This window comes from Cucumis sativus, chromosome 3 (assembly GCF_000004075.3).
Source record: "Cucumis sativus cultivar 9930 chromosome 3, Cucumber_9930_V3, whole genome shotgun sequence".
NCBI lineage: Eukaryota > Viridiplantae > Streptophyta > Magnoliopsida > Cucurbitales > Cucurbitaceae > Cucumis > Cucumis sativus.
Genome location: NC_026657.2, coordinates 24,629,029 through 24,650,886, shown reverse-complemented (window position 1 = coordinate 24,650,886; position 21,858 = coordinate 24,629,029). Strand labels below are relative to the sequence as shown.

Below are 21,858 nucleotides of genomic sequence, written 5' to 3'. Positions count from 1 at the left end.
TGTTTTGAGATTTATGTTTTTTTGATAGACTAAGTTTCAAGTTTGCTTCAATATTAGTCCCTATATTTTTAGCACTCTAATTTCAATCTCATATTGGTAGAAAATCTTCAATTTAATTTGAAAAAGTTATTAGGATGTTTTCGTGCTTAAAAAAAATATAAATGATTAATTTATTTTTACAATTTATAGATAAAAAGATTTTATTTGATTAAGATTTATTAAAAGCGTGAAAGCTAAAATTTAACCCTACACGTTAAAACATCACATTTTAACCTTTTTAAGTTTTATCGGAATGTCACAGAAGTATTGATATTTTATGTTTTTAAACACGTCAAAATGTATATTATTTATTTTATTCATAATAGATAAATTTCATTGCTTGTTTTTATATTTCATATATCGTTTTTTTAAGAATATGTTAATGTCAAATTCTTGGAAACGTGATATCGTAATTGTTATTATTAATTAGTTTCTTTCTCCAAAATAACATGTCTTATTATCTCTTTGCATGAAAATTATTATTATTATTATTTAATAAATTATGATAAAATTAATTTTAACGGAGTAAATATAAAATTTATTAAAAATAAAATGAGTGAAATAAAATTTGGTAATACTAAGAGACTAAATGGAACATTTTATATGTATATGAACAAGAATGAATGAAATCCAAAGTATTTGAATAATGGTGGGTTATTTTTTAAATGAAATTTTTTTATTATCACAAAAAAAGAAAAAGAAAATAATACTGAACCCATTTTATTTTGCAGTCTGGTGCTTGTAGAATGTATAAATTAGAATCTACCCATTTAATTAATGTAATATTGGAATGAGTTCATATTCAATATTCCATGAGAAACTATAAAGTTCAGTCAAAAAGAAGGAAAAGCAATATCATAATAATAATAATATTGAAAAGGCCCACAATCATTTAAGATTGTTTTATAATTTTTTTTTTTATTTGATCAAATCCAAGGAATAATTTACATTGTTTTTTCTACTTTAAATATAATAAAGCCATCCATATATATTATAGTTTAATTGGATCCTTTACTAATTTTATACCCTTCCTTTTCTATTATAATTATAATACTTTTAAGAAGAAGAAGAAGAAGAAGAAGATTTTTCATGATTTTCATCCGCATATTCTTCTTCTTCTTTAATTATGACATTTCTTTGGGTTCTATCATATTGTGAATTTTTATAAGTATGAATGTTTATCTTAATGTTCATCCTTCCATCTATCTTTTGTTGATTGAAAGATTGATTTGACAACTCTTTCACGGTAGTAGGTTGATGGTCTTAGATTATCTTCATCTAATTTGTAATCATTAAAGAGGTAATCACACCTAGAGGCAAGAGCTAAGCCTAAGATGTGAAATTGATTAGAAGCAATTGATCTCTAGCTAACTTAGATCATAAGCTTCAACTAATTAATGGGTTAGATGGTGATATGCCCTAAAACTTAATGCTCATTAATGGAGAGTCTAGGAGAGGGTCCTCATGTAGCTTGAAGAAGGTTAATGTGAGTCTCCAAGGACATCCTCTTGGTTAAGTATCGGTTTTGATAATTGATTTTGTTACTAATTCTGTTATTATAAAAATACACATATTCTATTATTGTACATATATATATTAATGAGAAAATGAAAGACTCTCTTTTCACAATTTGCTAATAATATCACATGGTATCAAAGACCTCCTCTATCCTTCCTCTCCATCACTGCCTTTCGTTAAGTCTTCTTTAACAAACGAAATTGTTCAATCTTTCATCTTCCTCCTCGCAAATATATGTAACCTCATATCCATCATACTCAATTTAGAAACCATGTTTCTTGAAAATTCCAATTCTTGAGAGCACACAAGCTATATGGATTTGTTGATGGCACAAGTTTGACTTCAACAAAATCTATTTCAATTTCTTTTACCTCTACACAATCGAGTTCATCAATCGACAACAGTGTCAAATCCTTTATATGGTGATTGAATCGGTAAATATGAAGCTCTTATCACCTTTCATCAATGCTATCATGTCCACAAAAACCATATCCTACGTTGTTGGTTCTACTTCACCAAAGAAAGTCTGGTCTACACGTGAAACCTCAAATTTGCAATCAGATATTTTTAATCTAAAAAAAAATCTCCAATCGATTACAAATAAGGCAAACAATGAATCTGTTGATTTATACGCGAAGAGGATCAAAGAAATCAAAGATAAACTTGCAAATGTGTGTTTAGTAGTAAATGATAATGAATATATGTTTACCTACAATATGAATGGACTTTCAAATTAATACAATATTTTTCGCACCTCTATGCACACTCGTTCACAATCACTACCATTATCGAGGTCATCTTACTCCACAGTTGGCACCAATGGTTGCTTTTCAAAACTAGCAATATCTCAACTCTCAACATTAACAACATTGACTCACAAATGTGGGTTGGAATGTACTTATTATCTCTTATTTGAACAACTTGTCAATCTTAAATGAGTATAGGGAAGAAGATTCTTAGGTTTTATGTCCTAAAACTCATACATAGTAAATGTAATTTGTGACTGTTATTAATAAATGATTATTATTGTAATTTCAATAAATATTTTTAATTATTTTATTGGTTTTATCTTAATAATCTAGATCCAATAAACTAACATCTTAAACTGCCTTATGAATCATAAACTGTATGTGGAGCAATGAGAGTTCAATGTTCAAGATACAACTTAAAGAATCTATGGATATTATCTAATTTTTCTTACAAATATAAGACCAAATGTCTTATCCTATTAACACTATGGATATGATCCAATTTGTATTTGATACAAACACAATGATCCAACACACTTGTATAAGTGTCATATGAGTAGAGGTATCCTATGTAATGAATTTTCACAAGACTAAACCACAAAATGGTAACCACTAGATTCAACTTCATTGGCTAATTAAATTTTTATTTTAATAGGATGATCTAGGCAACTTAATCTTAATCCTGAATGTATTATGAAATTCTGTTCGTGAGAGATTGTCCTTTAATTTAAGAGGGAGTATGGACACCCGAAAAACTTATTCGAACAATCGAAATCGACCAAATTGACGGATGAAAGTTGGTTTTTCTTATTAATCAATCGGGGTCAGTTTTCTTATATATATATATATATTTAAGTGGTTTTTTATATATATACACACACAAATATATTATTAAAATTAGAGTGTTTTTTAAAAAATATAACAAGCTCGCAAAATATCTACACTATATAGAACAATTTTGAAAATGGATAAAGATCACAAGCCCACAATGGAAAATACAAAAAAATGTCTCAATCAACACACGATTAATTGATCATACGCACACATAATTCTTCTTCTAAACAAGCATGATACACAATTGTGTAGGAAATGATACACGATCATTTAAGTAGTATCAACATCAACCACACACATTTGTGTAATTCTTCTTCTAAACGATCATATCATGTAGAAAATGATACACGATCACATAGTTCATGATAAAAAAAAAAGATATGGATCAAGAAATTATCAAAACTGAATCAAACGAAGAAGTTGAAAAGATGCAATGTTTGAAAGTTGAAGAGTTATTTTGGCAACCCAAAAGTCATAATATTAAATGTTTAAGGAATTATGTATTTATGTGCTTTCATTTATTATGATAGTTGAAAGAGCCTAAAATTAAATGTTGTGACATTTCATTTCATATTTTAATTAGTATATAGAGTTGTAATTTTTACATTTAAAAAGAAGAATTTGGAGTGATTCAAAATATGAAAATTCTAAAATGTAGAATTTTTTTTTATGTGTTCTTGTGATAGAACACACGAATATTTGGAGCATTTAAGTGAGGATTGATCTGTCTTGCTTGTGGAGTGCTTTGAAGATCGAGGGTTGATGAGAGTTTTTAACTTTGTCTCGAACCTTGGTTTCTTAGATCATCTAAGCAATCTATATCCTAGTCTATCTTAGGGGTTGAAATCAAATTGATTTTGCGGCTGTTCGAGTTATATTATTTGAGTCTTGTTGTTTAACATGGTTCTTAGATCCATTGACCAAGGGTGCCTTATCATTTGGTATTAGAGAGTACGTTGCATCTTTGTGGCCTACTCTAGGATTGATTCTATGTTTCTTTCTTGCAAATTTTTAAATCTAATTTTTAGCTTCATCCTCTTTTCATCAATCATTCTTCGTATCTTTGTCTTACTGTTATTACGTTTTATATTTTGAAAAACAAAAGACAAAGTTGTGAGGAAAAGTAAAAAAAAGAAGGTTGAGAAGAAATGTAAAAAAAGAAAGTGTTCTTGCAATTATTCAAAAAAAACTGTTTGCTTTATCTCGAGCTTGTCATCAAATTTTGCATAATTGAGTTATTATATTAACTCTTTTCATGTTTCTTCCATTCCTCAAGTCAATTGTATGATCATTTGAATGTCTTTTCACCTTCATATCATAAGTTGTTGATGACTTTCAAATTTGTGACTTTAAAACTACATTCTTATCTTTCATTTTTTCCCTTGCAAATGACCTAATTTCACTTTGTGCCCTTCAACAAACTTCTAGATCAACCTCTTATCTTCAACTTCTAAGAAGGGTAGTTTATCAAATTCATTTCTTAAAACTTTTCTATTTGCAAATAAGGGTATGATGTTCCATATGGACCAATTACAAGATTGAAGGCATCAAAGATTAACCAATCATTCATTCTTCATGTACAAGTATCTTGATAAGGCTATATAATGCCTTTATCCTTTCATATGTAAAAAAAAAAAAAAAAACTTTTGATGATTGCAATTTGAAATCTCATTTTGAGAGTTTTTCATTAATTTGCAATTTTGTGATAGAATGCATGCCAGCCATTCAATCTAACCTTGATTGTACAACGACTCAATTTAGAACAAGATTTTAAAATCTTGCTTCTAGATATTTGATTTAAGAGGTAATCTAATCCTAATTTTCTCTTGATTGATCTAAATTAGTATAAGGAGGTGTTAGTTTCTTATTTCAAAGTTCCTTGCTACGTTAATAGCTTGAATCTTTGAATTAAGGATCAGAATTGCCTTATCACAATGGTTTTGAAAAAGCCCTAGTAAACGATCATGTAGATGATGATAAACGATTGTGTATAGTTTATGATATACGATTATGTAGTTCATTATACATGATGAAGTAGTTTATGATACATGATGGTTTTGAAGAGTCATAATAAATGATCGTGCAGTTCATGATAAACAATGATTTTGAAAAGCTCTATGGTAAACGATCATGTAGTTCATCTTTGTTCACGACACATTGGTAAAAAAATATAAGATTGGTGATCAATGATTGAAAGCAAAGATAATAATAATAGAAGTATAATAATAAATTATAGAACAAAGAATATAAAAGAAAAATTGTAAAAAAAAGAAAAGAAAGAAGGAGAACATCACTGATGATCGCTACTATGAAAAAGATGGAAAGGAAGAAGGAAGAAATCGGAGCTGCGCAAAATTCAAAAGCGGCAAAGACAAACCTAGAATATTTAAAAAAAATTGTCAATTTTATGAGTTTTTTATTTTATTAGAACCGTAAATATTTTGAGATTTGGTTAGATTTATGTAAATTATCCTAAACTAAATATAATATAAAATTTTTAAGCTTCTTAGAAAAAGACTAGAGAAACACCTAATTTGGTTTTGATTTTACACAAATATTTTAAATTTTCATCTATTTTCATTGATAAGATTTTCCAATTTTTATTGATGGATTTGTCTTTTACATTAAGTTTAAATATTATATATTTTTTGAAAGTATATATAATCTATTACCGTAAATATTATATTTATATTAAAATTATCTATTTAATCTATTAATTAATTAATGTATTTATTTTTATTTAATTTTAAGATTTTCAATTTATTAGATTTGTTACGTACATATGGTATATAATTAATTTAATTATGATAAAATCATATTCAAAATTTCTCCCAAACTATATTTTCTTGGGTGATTTTAGTAAAAAAATTCTTCTAATTTACTCACTGTTTGTCCATTCCTTCTTATTTTGTTCATCTAACTTCGAGTTTTGTGATGAGTGCATATTTGTTTCATATTATTAATTATGTTTATGGAATTGTGAATTTTAGTATGTCGGTGAAACTTTTCGATTAAAAAAATTTACAGTGAATGAAATATACATGCCTTGTAATTTCCATATGTTGTGCATTTTTTTCATATATTAAAATAGATCGGCATATACCTGTATATATTTTAAATAATAATGTAGAATGATATAATTATATTACATCCATTTTGTATGAGTACATATCTTTTCATACTATTAATTTGCTTCTCAAATTGTGGATAATAGTATATCGAAGAATTCTGATATACAACTAGTCAAGTATATAAGTCATGTCCTTTCCTTTCGTTTTGTATTATTTTTTATATATATCATGTAATTTAATAATTTATGATATATGCTTAATTATTATATTACATCCATTTTGGATTGATTTTCATATATTGTAACTTAATTTATAAAAATCTTATCATGACCGAAACTGTTTCCAACTTAAATAGATAATTATATACCCTTGTACGAAAATAATTAAGGGTAATTTTAATTATGATATTGCAATAATAGAATTAATCACATGTCATATTTATATAGGATATCTAATAAATGCAAATCTTAATTGTTTGTGATGATTCACTTTCTTTATTTAAAATTATTTTTTTAATATATTATTATTAATAATGAGTAGTTTGGTTTTTTGGACTCTAAACATTTATGTAAAATTGAAGCTCGTTAGGACATTTATGAAAAATTTGTCAACATTCGATCAAACTTGTAATAAAACATTTCTATTTAGGTTACAATAGTTTAAAGCTCTAATATTTAATTGAACTAAAACAACTAAGTTGATTCGATACTTATAATGAAAAAATTTGTAGAATTGAGCTATTTATGTCTTTAATTTTAATTTGAGACACATGTCAATTTTTAATTAGTTTAAAATTTAATTATTTATATTTTTTAATCATTAATTTAATAAGTGACGGTGACCATTTGTATTTGGTCCCCAAATTTCTTACTCAACAACTCTCCAAATCAATTTTAAATTTTTACTCTCTTTTATGCCATATTCTATCAAAAATTAATTGTGAATTGTTCTTGAAATGTGAGGAAGGAGTAAAAATTAATTGAGGTAAGAGATTGGGTTGAAAATTTCTTTTGAGGGATAAAATTTTTACAAGAATTACCTGTAATCTTCTTTCTTTCTTCGAGAATTTGTATCTTTGATCTCTTGATTAAACGTAATCTTTCATGATTTTAATTCTTGATCAATTTTAGCAATCTTTCCTTGTATGGAATGTACAAATCTCAGTAAATAAAGAATTGAATTTTTCTTCATAATTTTGATCTATTTTAAATTCAAATCTTGATTGAGATTGCTTGATTCACTTTGATTTCTTTGCATTTTGTATTCAATTACATTTTCTTTCTTTGGCCAAATTAATTCTCTTAATGCAATTTATAATCTCATTAATAAGCATGTTATGTGGCTTTCCTGTTGTGAAATTAAAGAAATCTTGCTAATTGATCTTTCATTTCAATTCTGACCATAAATTTCTTGGCATCAGATTTAGGCAATCTACTATTTGGTCAAAATTCATAGATAGAAGTTATGTTAAAAATTTTTAAAATGAAAAATTAATGCATAATTGAAGCAATTTCTCCATGCATTTTTTGATTCTTAATATGTAAAGAGGCTTTAATTTTGTTGATTAAGCAACCTAATTCTCAAAATTAAATGGATCAAGAGCATTTAAATCTTCTCAATCCTTGCTTGAATCTTGATCAATATTTGCTTTGCTATTTTCATTTATTTTTCCATATGTAAAGAAATCCCTAAATTTCCAAACTCTCTTACCTTTCTTTAATCATATGAGTGAGTCTTTACACATTCTTTCACTTTGAATTGAAAACTAATACAAATTATATTGTCTTTCCTTCTCTCTTGGTTTAATTCAATTGCAATTTCATTTAATGCTTTCTTCAATGTTTCTAGCAATTAAGTGAACTGAAGATTGATTCTTCCATTCTTCCATTCTTCCATTCTTCCATTCCCTTCCCTTGGGTTCTATAACCCAATAACCGGACTTGCTGATATATTACCATATTAGTAAATAAGGGTTTTACAAATTATTTTTTGATAAGGTAAAATTTTGCCAGCCATGTACGTACTCTTATTCTAATACCAACTTTCATTCATTTTCTTGTATCATTCCAAACATATTATTGCTTGATTTAAATGATCTTACTAAACATTTTTAACATATAGTCTTTTCTCCTGTCAATTTACTTAATCATTAATAAATGAAATAATCGGTTTTATGTAGTAAATGATGTTATGGCGTAAAATAAACTATTTCATATAGTACTAGTCTTGTATAAATTTTTTACATAGGATTTTCTCACTTTCATTTGTCTACATGAACGATTGAGAATCACATCATTTATACTAACTACAAAGCAGACTACATCTAAAGTGTCCCTAAGAATAAGGTAGCCAACCTTATTCATATACTATATATAGATTATTTAAGCCATGTACTCGAACTTGATCCATGTTTATGTTTTTTCATAAAGTTCAAGTCTACTTAAGTTAGCCTTGAGACCTTAGTTTATTAGATGCAATCCAAGATTATAATATTCATTTTCACTAATAAGACTTTAATAATCATTTTATTGAATAAAATATGATTTCAAATTAGAAGCTACGGGTTTTAGGACATAAATTTCAACATATATATATATATATACCTATATACCAATATATCGATATAAATTGAAATAATATATAAATCTAATTATTGAACTTTTTACCTTCAGTAATTAAACTACTTTCAAAAGTTCCTCAAACTTGACCCAAATTTTAGAAATGTCCTTTAAAATTTGAAAACAAAAAAGAAAATAGTTATCAAACAAGTATGTTTCTTAAAAAAATGAGAAATAGAAACAGAAACAGAAAATATGAACGTCAATTATCAAACACGCTCAAGTTTCTTAATCTACCAAAAAGAGGAAAACATACCCCCAATTAGCAAGAAAGTACATAAAAAAGACCATACAAATATGGATTCAACAACACTTACCAGATTAAGATATGATTGAGAAGACAAATTTTAGTCCATCATTAGTGCCTAATCACATGCAACTTCGTTTACGTATAGGTTTTCTAGTAACCCTCTCAGTTGAATCCACATTTAACGATTCATACACATATTTCTACGACCAAAAACCACCTTCCCACTTCCATTATACTAACAATAATACACAATATCTTTATTTGGTCTCAAAATTAAAAACTCAAAATTTCAACTCTATTATTATATATTGATTATCATTACATGTGTAAACAGTCAGTCTTCCAGTGTAGAAAAAGTATGAGAGAGGGGTGATGCAGATTTTATTTTGCTATTTTACTTATTTTTCCCAAGGATGCAAAAATTCCATCGTATTTTTAGGAATATTTTCAAAGGAAAACCCTTCATCAGTAGCTACCCATTTGCAAATTCCAGATTTACATCTTGATTCAAGCCACTCCTCTTTCTCTGGCCAAAAAACCTCAAATGAAGCATGCCCATTTAAACTACTAAAATTGCACCAAAACAATGTTGTTTGCCAAAAGTTTTCTTTGAATCCCCAACCGTATTGACCTTTAATGTTGATAATATGGTCACCCAAATCATCATCTTTTGATTTGCAGTGTGCCTGTAGAGTAGAGTTTGTTTGCAAATTGTAAATTGTCACTACCCAATTGGATTCTGGACGTTGAATATTGGATTCTGCAAAACATGTAGTAATGATATTTGATCTCAAACCAAACAATAATACCATAAAGCACAAGTTGGTTAAAAACTTCATTTTTTATCTTAGTTTTTCTTTTGTTAATGGTTTAAACCTTTTTGGTTTTAGTTCATTTTATATGGACAAAAAAGTTAATTGTCATAATGTTTAATAAAGGAGGATAATTATGAATGCAAAGGGCTTTAATTTTTTTTTGTAATGTTTTTTGGGTTCATTCAAATATATTTCTCATTTTCATTTTTTTCCCTTAATTTGGATAATTGATCTTCATCACTGTTATTTTTTTTAATGGATTTGGTGAATAAAGTTGAGTGTGAGTCAATGATTTTACACCAATTGACTTGAGTCAATGATTGTCAAATGAGTAAATAATGATTGAACCATCGTTGATAGACAATGATAGTGATCTATGATTTTTATCACTCATCCAATCAATAATTGTGTATTTCAAAAGAAAAAATAACAAAGAATTCTTACCATGAAGCTTTCTTGAGCTTTTGATGTCGTTGACACAATATCCTCTCAACCCAGATAGTAAAAAATCCACCAATTTTATACTTCTTATAATAATTGTAATGATTCTGCTATCCACAAAGGGAAAAAAAAACAACTATAGGAAGATTAACCACTGTACAACAAAAGATAAAAGAAATTGTAGAGAAAATCAATTAACAAAAAATATGTATCATAAATTGACAGATATAGAAGTCTATCATTGTTTATCAATATATAATAAATAGATGGAGTTATGTTATTGACAAATTGTAACGAAAGTTTATCTCTATCTATCATTCATAGGCAAAGAAAAAGTAGAGAGAATATAAAAAGCACATTATACATAAACACAAACCAAAACTATATCACTGGCTACCATTAAAATTAATATCTGCCATTAAAATTAGATTATTGACATGTGTAAATACGTGATCACTATATTATTTTTTGTGGCATGTTTTCAACGTGGAGTTAAATGCTTGATTGACATAAAAAGTTAACATTTTATCCTAAAAACAATACTTATTTATGTGTCAATAAATCTATAATGTTGATTAACATTAGGTTTCATAGAAATTCTAAAATTTTAATTACGATCTTAGCTTGAAAAGTCATCTACACTTATTTTGACCATTTGACGGTGGATTACATGACTAAAAAAAAGTCATGAAAAGTGGTAATGTCATTTTTCTAGTCTGTGTAAACCTGTTTTGATAGTGTGTGATAGAATTTTATAAGAATCTATGGGATTTGACTTTCAATCAAACAAATTCCAATGAAATTAAGAAGAACATCAGACGGAGAAAAAGGACTAAACAGAGGAAAAAATTTTCATTGTCTATCACAAGCCAAATTCCAATCACCAATCAGTGATACAAGAAGAAGAACTAAACAGAGGAGTGATAGGTAGACAGTGATAGATCACTCCTCACATTTTCAATTTTGTTTTGTTTTTTGTTTTAATTGTGAAGAAGAAAAAGAAGTGGTAGAAGAAGAAAGAAGCAGAAAAAAGAGAAGAGGGGAGATATCGATGCAGTGAAGAAGAAGAAGAAGAACGTCCACCAATGATTTTGTAAATAAATTAAAAACCAAAAAGGAAAAAGAAGAAGAAAAGTTGGCGGACTTAAGATGAAAATGCAGAAAAAGAAAAGAAGAAGAATGCTAAAGAAGACACGTCCGTACCTTTGATTGCCGATGAAGAAAAAACAGGTTGATTATAAGTTGTAATGAATAAGAACTTCCATGAAGCAACACAATGAAGAAGATGAAGAAATTCGATGAATAAGGTTACGTTTTTTTTTTGCAAATGTATTGTAATAAATGTTGGAGTGGGGATTTGAATCCGAAACCTCTTGTCCACAGGAACATACAGATGTCAGTTGACTAAGCTCATGAAGAAACTCGATAAATAAGGTTACGTTTTTCCATAGGCGTGCTTTCTAAATTTATACCATATTCTAAAGTTAATTTTAGGGTCCGTTTGGATTGCTTTTGAAAAAAATGTTTTCTTAAGAATACATTTTTTAAAAGATTTATTTTGTAAAATGGATTTAAAATTTAAATACTTACATATTTGGTTTGGTCTATTTATAAATGTTTATATGCAATGTATTTAGTTTGCCATATATTAATAATATTTTATACATAGGTTAAATTACCATAAAATGCTATTAAACATTATGAATTAATTTCATAGAAAAATATACACATTTTAAATCTTTTTTTCAAAAATATGTTTTAAAATTAATCGCACGCTATCTTGAAATTATTAATTTCTAAATACTCGAAACTAAATATTAATTTTGTTGTTATTATTATTATTTTGGACAATTTAATTTTAAAAGCACAAATATTTTGAAATGTAAATACATAACTATATAAAAAAATTAATTGATTTCCAACAACAAAATATAAATAAGATAAATAACGTTCTTAATTCATTTTCATTTAATGAACCGAATGATCACGTTCTTCATTGACTTCCTCATAATTTCTTTCATATATGTTATGTTAAGTCGAAGTAGATTTGGATGAAAGAGAAACATATTTAAATATATATGAACACACATTGAAAAAATATTCAAAGTATTTAGAAAAAGAAAAAAAAACGAGGAGTGAAAAATAGATAGTAAAAGGGAATAGAAAAAATAGAAAGAGAAAAAGACATATTTGGATGGAATTTCTCGTTAAACATCAAATAAGCATTTATTCTAAAATCTAGTTGAATGTATTTTCTATAAAATGATTTATTTCATAATCTCATTTTTTCAAAATTTATTTTAGACAAATGTCAAACATCTCAATTTATATTAAAATGAATTATTTTAAAAATTAAACACCTCAAAAATCAATCCAAACACACCCTTAATACTCTAACTAACAAGTATATTACACATGATTTCCCCCTTCATCTCTTAACCTACCTTTACTCCGGTCCAATGGTAATAAACAATATTGATTTCAAAAGTTCGGTTACATTGATGTTGTTTACTTGTGTTATGCATTTGTATGGACATATGACATCCAAATTTGTAAACAAAATGGTATGGATAAATATGACCCGAGTGAAACAATTGTGATGCGGTACCTTTTTCATGATGGTTAATCCATAGTCTCTCTTTCTCATCTTTTCTCATTAGAACTAATAAAACCACCAAGAAAAATGTAATAGATAACACTTGAAGGTTAATAGTAAAGTGTATTGCAACTTGAAGGACTTGTATTCTATTAATAGTACAAGCTCTCACTAACAGTCTCTAAGAAGTGGATCTAAAATCTAGAAAACCAAAAAAAATCTGTCTTCAAACTTAATTAAGAAAAGAAAAAGGATTACTTGAGTTTGGTTCGAGGGAATTGACTTAATCAAAGAGAATGAGAGAGAAACTTTTGCATTTATTGATTTTTCTGTTGTTGTACAATATTATGAGGGGAGCCGGGAGGTATAGAATAGATTTTGATGCATAAGATACAAGGAAAACAATTTGTTAAAAAAAAAATAAAAATACTTGACCAAAGCTGTTCTTATCTAAATGGCTCAACAGGAGCAGACTCTTCAAGGAAAGTTGCAGCCTCAAAACATTCAAGCGCTTCTCCTAATGAAGATTTGGTTCCTTCTGATTTGTAGAAAAGCCCAAGATTGTACCACGCATTGTGGTTCGTCTGGTCCAGCCTTAGAGCATCCATCAAAAAACTGCGAATCACAGGATGCGATTGGTGGCCCAGATGTCTGATAACCACGGCCGACGAGACCAAGCTAGGGACATGAATGGGATCAATCTCCAGAGCAGCCATAAAACCTCTGAGAGCTTCTTTATACAACCCTTTTGCTTCATAAAGCATACCTGTTGAAGATTAACAAGAATTTCAAACACCACCCCCCCCTCACATGACCATACTAAAAACTTTCATCAACGTTATTGCAGTCATCTTCAAATTTGTGTATCTCTTATTACTTATAATCGATGCCATCTATTACACAATAGGAAGTTAAATGAACTGGAACAATAAGCAGCCGAAACTTCAAAACCATCCATTCGAAAGAAAAGTAAAGCTAACTGTGAAGTGTTAAGTAACAAGGATACACTTATCTGATATCAGGTTGGGAATTACCTGTGATATGACATCTAGATGCCGAATAAGAAGAGATGGCCTTTGACTTTGATAGGCATGCCTCGGCGTCGTGCCACTGTGAGAGCCTTATGTACACGAGAGCTAGATCATGCCACACTTCCAATTGCAATCTTCCAGCATAATTTCTGCTGCTCTGTCAAAGTGATGTGTACCAACAATGATTAAACAGCAGCAATGTTGAATGATACATTCAAAACAAGCTTAAGTAGTTTATTCACATGCAAATCAATGTTCAAATAACTATGAATGAAAACCATTTTCAAATTATAAGAGTTGAACTGATAGAAACAGACCTTAAGTAGCTTCTTATCTCCCAAATTGAAACTTTTACTCTGAACTTGAAAAAAAGCGAGTAATTGACTGTAAGTCTCAATAGCACCTTTAAACTCATCCTGTGCAATTAAAAGCTTTGCTTTTGTTTGAAGCAACTCGGCTTGATCCCATTTCCCTGTCTGATCCAGAGCTGCATTTATAATGCTTTCGCTATCTGCAAATCGTTTTTGGGCAGAGAGAATCCTAGCCAGTAGTAACCAAGTTTTAATATTAGATCCACCTTCTAGCTTGAGACACTTTTTTGCATAATGAAGTGCTGAATCTAACTTCCTCTCGTTGGCATATTCAAGGCTCAAATGATAAAGAACGTTAGAGTCAGTCATTCGGGTCTTCTTCCGTGCAGCTTCCAAGGCTTCTATCGCCTCAGATTGTCTAGTAAACTTCTCAGAATCTGCAGTGGCAGATTTAGAATACACAGACAGTGAAACACCCAACAAACAGTTGGCGACACCTTCCAATTGATCACATTCACGATCCAAGTTTTGAAGAGCTCTATGAGCAATACTCGTTCCCTCTTCAGCGAGGTCACAGTTCTCTCCACAAATCTTCGACGCCATCAATAAAGCTGGAAGCGATTTAGGATCCTCATGACTACCCAACACCTTTCTCAACAGATTCAAAGCAGTCAAGTTTTCACCTGCACCATAATAACAAAGAGCTAAAGCATGATGCAGTTCTTGTCGATGTAGAATCCCAGGAGGCAATTCCTCTATTTGACCTGCTAAAGCCCTTGTATCCCCTGATATTATTAAAGCAAAAGAGAGATGATCCAAGATTGATGGATCCCAATCAATCCTTTTAAGAACAACTTTTCTAAGTAGTATCATAAATAAAAGTATAGCTTCTTCAATATTGTTTTTCGGAACAAACGAGCTGTCCATTTGAGACCGGAGATTCGGAGGGCAAGCTTCACTTCCACTGTACAGAAGAAAAATGGCAAACTCTTTCTGAATTCGAGCAGTGGTTTCCGCATCAAGGTTCCACTGATGAAGAAGTGCCCGCCGGTATGAAAGGATCGCTTCTTGAGAAGCATCAGCTAGCTTCCATAACTCGGGTAGCAGCTCCACGGCTTTTGTAACTGTCTCCTGCAATTTACAATCAGCACCAAAGTTTTCAGGCAAGCCTTCGGGAAATGAAGATTCAAGTATGTCCAGAATAACTTTGCAAGATTGAGCAGCTTCTGCAAGAATAATGAAAAATGAAGATCAGCTACACATAAATGTTTTTAATCTAAGAAACCACTCAAGCACCTCCTTTTCCCTGACTCTTTTTTACGGAGTGAATTCCAAGACTTTGCAAGGTTTTTATATAGGGAAGTAGCCTTTTGCGGGCAATCCCAAAAATGGAAAATCACAATGAATTCTCATATTCCAACCAAGACTCAACACCAGAGTTGTAAGGCATTTCATAAAAAAAAACTCATATTAAAGAGGTAGACAAAAGAGATAGATTCCCAAAACTAAGAAACGGTACCTCCGAACCTCCCAAGGCCTTCCAATGATTTTGCTTTGAGAAGGATGGCTTCCAAGAGTAAACTGACAGCATGCATAGACATTGGCGGGGCAGTAAAATTTTGTGATCGTTTCCGTAGACGATCTCCTCTCCTAGATATGGAGATCATTATTTTACTGGTTATAGCAGTGATATCAATTCCTTCAAATACATGAAGAGCAGCTTCAATATTTCCTTTTTGATATTCATATCTTCCCAGCAATGCTCTTGCTTCCTTCAAACAATAGGCATAAATTAATTGCAACCCTTTTCCCTCCAAACTAAACAAAGCTAGATGTTCTAGAAAACATCGGTATATGATTCCTCGAACCTAATAATCACCTCGATCCAAATCACCCCAATTTTCCTTTTTCCTAACTCTGTTCTATTTCAAAAGCAGCAATTTTTGCGATACATATCAGACAGACAAAATAAAGAAGATTGACAGAAGAAAGAGTAGTTAACTTATGAGTTGTTTCATTTCAATTTATCTTCACGATTCTCATATAAAGTACTATAAATTTTTCTCGCTAAACTTCATTCTTGTAAAAACAATACCTTCAGGGTGATAATCATTGACAACTGACCAAAAACTCATACAGGTAGAGATCAATCTGAACTCAATATTAATGAAAAGACAACTTGATCAGAAAGAAAGCTTGCTTATGTCACTCTACTATCTTGCTTCTTCAGGATTGTGACAATCAATCATCAGAAATAAGTTTGAAAATGAGACAATAGACCAAGAAAGATGCCTTTCAACCTAGAAAGCTTAAGAATTCTAACCTCATAATTCAAACAACCACTCTCGCGAAGCGAAGACTCAGCTTCTTCTATATTCCCAATTTCTGGTTTGTTGATGATCTCGCCAGTCCGTGAAGAGTGTCCACTTCCTGAATTCTCGAAAGCCGAAGGTGATTTCAATGCTGGAATCATATTATCTCCAGCTTTTTTCTCACCAGAACATAAACACTTCATTATCTTCCTTATATTCTCCCCTTTTCCAGTGCTCCTCCCCCTCTTAATCTTAACGTCACTCTTCATATTGTTCGACTGCAGCCAGATATCTTCAAACATAAAAAACCACCCACCATCAAACATAAATCAAAACCTTCCTAAATTTCTCTTACTTCTATTGGAAATCTATCAGCCCCGCTTGCTTAAACCACAGAACACAAACATTTCATCAATGTCAAAATTAAGAGGAATTGAATTCAGGATGAATAACAAATAGCAAAATCATTTCAAGCAACAGAGAACTTCTGACATAAAATTTCAAAACCCTAAACATGGTGTTCTTGAACTTCCTCAAGTATTCTAAAACCCCACGTTAAAAATCAAGACAGCCCCAATCAAGCAAAACCCATCAGAGAAAAACCAAAAAATAAAATAGAAAAACAAAGAATTGACGATGGGGAAATTGAAAAATTGGGAAAAACCCAGAACCCAGAACAAGATACAGAGAGCAAAAATAAACAGAGAAACGAAGGGTAAAGAGTATGAAGAACAAGCACCTTTCGATTTCCCAAAAGTAAAAGAAGAGCGAGGGAAAGCAAAATCCAGAAACAGCAATACCCATCACTTGAATTCTGTTCAACAATCAATCAAGACCTCTTTTGAATCGTTTTGAAATTAAAAACAAAAACCCACAAAAGCAGATGAAAGCTTGAACAATCTTTAACTTTATTGGTTTGCCTCTCTCTCTCTTTTTCCTTTTATTTCTGCTTTTACCAGACAACTCTGAGATTTGCTTTCGGATGAAAACAAGGAAGCAAAGGAAAAGAGCAAAGGAAAAAAAAATTGAAAAAGAAGAAAACAGAATCCTAGAGAAGACGATCTTTGGCCTTTTGGGGTGGGTTTAGAACATAATTTAGAATTTGAGGGAATTTTATTTAATTAAATGAAAAAGAAAAGGGAAATATAGAGATATGGGACCCACTCTAGTAACTTACCACGTTGTCTGAGGTTTACCTTTTGCCACGTGGCGTCCATCTTATGGGTTTTTGCGTTACGCGCCGGCGGTAAACCGTTAATCAACTGTACTGTCAGAGACTCTTCTTTTCTTTTCTTTTTAGTTATTTAATTTAAAACTTCTAAATTAAACCAAAATAATCAAAATTTTATGTTAGTTTTCTGTCAATTTGTATACAAAGTTTCAATTATTTAATCTAAATTTAACTTTAAACTTAAATTCCAATTTTAATCAAACTTTTTAGCCACATACTTTGACTACCATTTAAATAGTTTGCTCATGTTAATATAATTAATTAATAGGTCTACTATATCAAGATTCTTCTTTTAATCAGAAATAATGTTAGAGATTTTTTTCTCTTTTGAGATTTAATGAAAGTTGAAAATGTTATTCAAATCTTATTTTGTGCATCAATCAAATTTAATTTATTTTTGTGCACAATTTTATTATTGTAATTTATGAGTTTATAAATAATTTTATTTTTTAGGTGTTAAAATTAGTCGTAAGTGAATCATATTAAACTAAATCAAACGTCAAAATTGCATGGCTCATATAAATTTAAGGTTAAACTTGTAACAATTAGGATCAGAATTGATAATTTTTCAAATTTGGAGTACTAACTTAGTTCATTTGTGAGTTTTGAAGAGGTTTTTTTTTAAATAATTTAAACACCGATAAAAATCTATTCCACTTGATTTTTTTGAATGAAGTGTCAATATTCGGATGATTTTGCTACTTTTAACGATTTTTTATTTTAAAATTTATTTAATTTTATTTTTAATTCTTTTTAAATTAAATTATAAAAAAATATCCCTCAATTTTACAATTTATTTTTAAAAAATATTTTCATATTTTAAAATTTTTCAATATTGTTTCTATCAAACAAATAAATATTTGAAAATTAGTATTGGAGTAGAAATTCTCTCAAACTTTGGATTGAGATAAATGATGGAATGTGAACTAATAAATTGAAAAATTATAGACTGTAGAGTTAAGAAATGTTTTGTTAAAGTGTGGGAATTAAATAATGTTACCATTTTTTTAAAATATAGGTTTTGTTTAGGGTTTAGAGTTAAGAAATGTTTTTGTTAAAATTTAAATTCACTTTTTTCTTTTTTCTTTTGAAAACAAATATTGTAAATGACAAGTTGAAAATATTTATAAACGATAACAAAATTTCAGATAGACACAAATAAATATGGATAGACGTCTGTTAGTTTTGATCAATATCACTAATAGTTGTTGATAAATATTCGTACAAGTTAATCAATATCTATAATTAATTGAATATGAAATTTTGTTATATTATGTAAATGTTATAATTTTCATTTTACTTTATTCGATTTTTTCAAACACTTCCTTTCAATTTATGGTCAACACCAATACAAAATTGATAAGTTATTTCCTAAGAAAATAAAATAACATAAAACTAATAAGCTTATTGAGAAAAAGAGAAAAAAGAAACGATTAGGCATTAAATTTGGGAATGAATATAACTTCTATATGAATGAAAAGTAGAGGAATATATGATGTATAAATAACGACATGTTGTTACTATTACAAAAAATATCAGTTACAATAGCATTAAAAAATGCTATTATAGAGTTTCGATAATGTTTTTGAAATGCTTTCATAGCTCATGTTATTGAAAGTCTGACTTTTCATAGCGTTTTTACAATACTATAAAAAAACATTTTAAAAAATATGCTATGATAACACATATATGATACTATAAAGACTTTTCATAGCGTGAAAGCAATGCTATTGAAAAGTTAAGATAGTAGTTTTATTGTATTCGAAGAACACTATCAAAATATTTCAATAACATTTTTAATAACATTGAACAAATGCTATAAAAGAGTTTTTGTAGCATTTTATAAATGCTATTGTAGCCTACATTATTAAAAGTCATCGACTTTCCTTAGCGTTTTTTTTAGAGTCATTAATCATAGAAAATTGATATATGATAGTTTTAATTCAATGTTATACTAAACATTTAATTGTATTGAAAAAAAGTACAATTAAAAGTTCTTTTAGCCATAGAAAATGTTATAAAAAATATTCTACACCAATTTTAGATAGGTTGTTGTAAATATCTTATTTTAGTTAGCATTATTCATCGTAATAGAAAAAAACTATAAATACCCCATTTGAAGCTTGAGTTGTAATGTTAATAGACTTTCTGGAGCATTGTTTTTTTTTTCTAGTAATAAAAACATAATTGATCTTTAATAATAATGGTTAATAACATTTTATTTTTACATTTTACAATTTTTTTCTTTTTGCAAATAGTATTTGTAAAATCAAATTATAGCAACCATATAGATATTTATTGAAATTACTTGCCCATACATATTATTATCTAGACGAAGAAAAATGTAATTCACATTTTATCCAAATCTACTATCATAATTATAACCAAAAGCTTCAAATTTGGTAGTTCACAAAAGAAATAAAGCATTATAAAATCATCAAAAGTATCTTCCAACAAGACAACAGTTGAGCAATTTTTCTTAGTAAATTCGAGAGTAACATTCTTTTGTTCGAACTTTTCTGTCCTATTTATACTCACATTTAATCGGATTAGTCACCTTTAAGCTGTCATTAACTTGCCAGTTCCTGCTTGGTGCTTTACATGTGTGAGCTTAATATTCTTTCTAACCATGCTAAACACCACACATGATCCATTATCTAACCAATATTGTTAGGAAAATTTCCTGAATTTTCCTAACTCCTTCACTTGTTTCTTTTGGGAAGTAACACCAAAATGTCTAACTTTATATCGTTGAGCTTCAACGCGTACTATTCTTATCGCGTCGCCTAGACTTAACTTGAATTTCCAAAATGCCCTACTCTTTAAAACACCTTCTTCTTTTCTAAAGAAAAATCCTTCTATTCTAGACTCAGGTCTCACAACTCCCTCCTCCTTTAAGAATTTTGTCCTCAAAATTCTATCTTCACGGTCCTCTTTCCTTTGTCTAACATCGAACCTCCTCGCGTAGATTGCTGAACAAAGTGAGATGCCACTCTTGTCTATGTTTGCTCTTTGCCTATCTCAGTCTTCTCTTTGTATTCCCTTTGACAATGTCCTGCTTTTCCACATTTGAAACAAACAACATTGTTTTGCCTAGACCGTTGTTTTTTCTTTTCTTTATTTTTCATGATATATAATATTGTTTTAAACTTTTTGTTGCATAGAAAATTTCATGATTTAAACATTTGTTTTCTTTTATGATTTTAAATAGAGGACCTAAAGTAAGAATTTTATCCTTTGTTTATTCATCAATTTCATTTATTTACTTATTTTAAACACTATCCGCATAAGGTTTTATTTTCTATTTTCTCTAAAAAAAATGTTCTTGAAAGATGCATTGTCTTGATTTTAATCTGGTTGTTCATAAAGTAATGACCTTAGATTAATTTTGAAAATTTGGATCGGTATAGTTGATATCATAGTCTAAGTTTTAGGCTATGTAATATATGTTGTTCATATTGTACAGTGACCAAAGGCCTACATTTGTTATACATATAGTGTATGTTTATACCTTTTCAATCCATCATTTTTTGACTTCTCATCTTTCAATGTGTTATTAGTAGTTAGGGTTGTGATAAGTTCCCGATAAGGAGTTTAGCTTATAAGTCTTATTGCATTAGTTGAGCTATATTCATCACCTGACCATTGTCAATCGTCAACTACCTGAGAGAGCTAGTAGCAAGAATAAGGCTAATGCGTGTAAGGAGGAGTTTGGCAACAAACTTCACCTTAGCGAGATAACTTCCAATATTTATATCCCGAAAGGCGAAAAAGTGCGGACATTAGGTGCTGAGAGGTTGTTGTCCTTAAACGAGAAATTCTATAAGTATTATAAGCAAAATCTTCTAGATATAGCTCGCCTAATCAAACATAGTCATTTGCATCCCAAAAGGTGAGCAAGTGTGACGTCTAAATACTTCAAGAGAAGGCTGCCTTAATAAAGTGCTGATTATGCAGTTATATCACATTAAGACTCTCACATTACTTAATCACCTAATAATGCATAGACCTTCCTTCACATTTTTCTCGCATACAAGTTAGT

The 21,858-nt window shown here is 29.2% G+C and overlaps 1 protein-coding gene across 5 annotated transcripts; it reads right to left on the bottom strand.

Moving 5' to 3' along the window:
• Positions 1–13,214: 13,214 nt before the first annotated feature.
• LOC101223229 (protein NPGR2) lies at positions 13,215–17,668 on the bottom strand. 5 transcript variants are annotated; one of them, XM_031883003.1, is made up of 6 exons: positions 17,325–17,668; positions 16,597–16,969; positions 15,793–16,045; positions 14,280–15,499; positions 13,966–14,119; positions 13,378–13,697 (listed from the first exon to the last, which is right to left on the bottom strand). In XM_031883003.1, exons 2-6 carry the CDS (start codon positions 16,909–16,911, stop codon positions 13,378–13,380), a joined length of 2,262 nt encoding a protein of 753 aa, XP_031738863.1. In that variant the 5' UTR covers positions 16,912–16,969; positions 17,325–17,668. The 5 variants fall into 5 exon arrangements, 4 of the variants coding, with proteins under 4 accessions (XP_031738864.1, XP_031738863.1, XP_031738865.1 ...); XM_031883005.1 differs by having other exon boundaries at positions 16,597–16,863; XM_011653251.2 differs by having other exon boundaries at positions 16,597–16,877; positions 17,325–17,667.
• Between the last annotated feature and the right edge of the window lie 4,190 nt (positions 17,669–21,858).

Bases quoted from the DNA above. Each gene is read 5' to 3' on its own strand.
- LOC101223229 (XM_031883003.1), bottom strand. From the start codon at position 16,911: ATGTTTGATGGTGGGTGGTTTTTTATGTTTGAAGATATCTGGCTGCAG. The intron at 15,500-15,792 runs GTACCGTTTCTT...TTATTCTTGCAG, and splicing joins AGGCCTTGGGAGGTTCGGAG to AAGCTGCTCAATCTTGCAAA. The intron at 13,698-13,965 runs GTAATTCCCAAC...AATCTTCAACAG, and splicing joins ATCTAGATGTCATATCACAG to GTATGCTTTATGAAGCAAAA.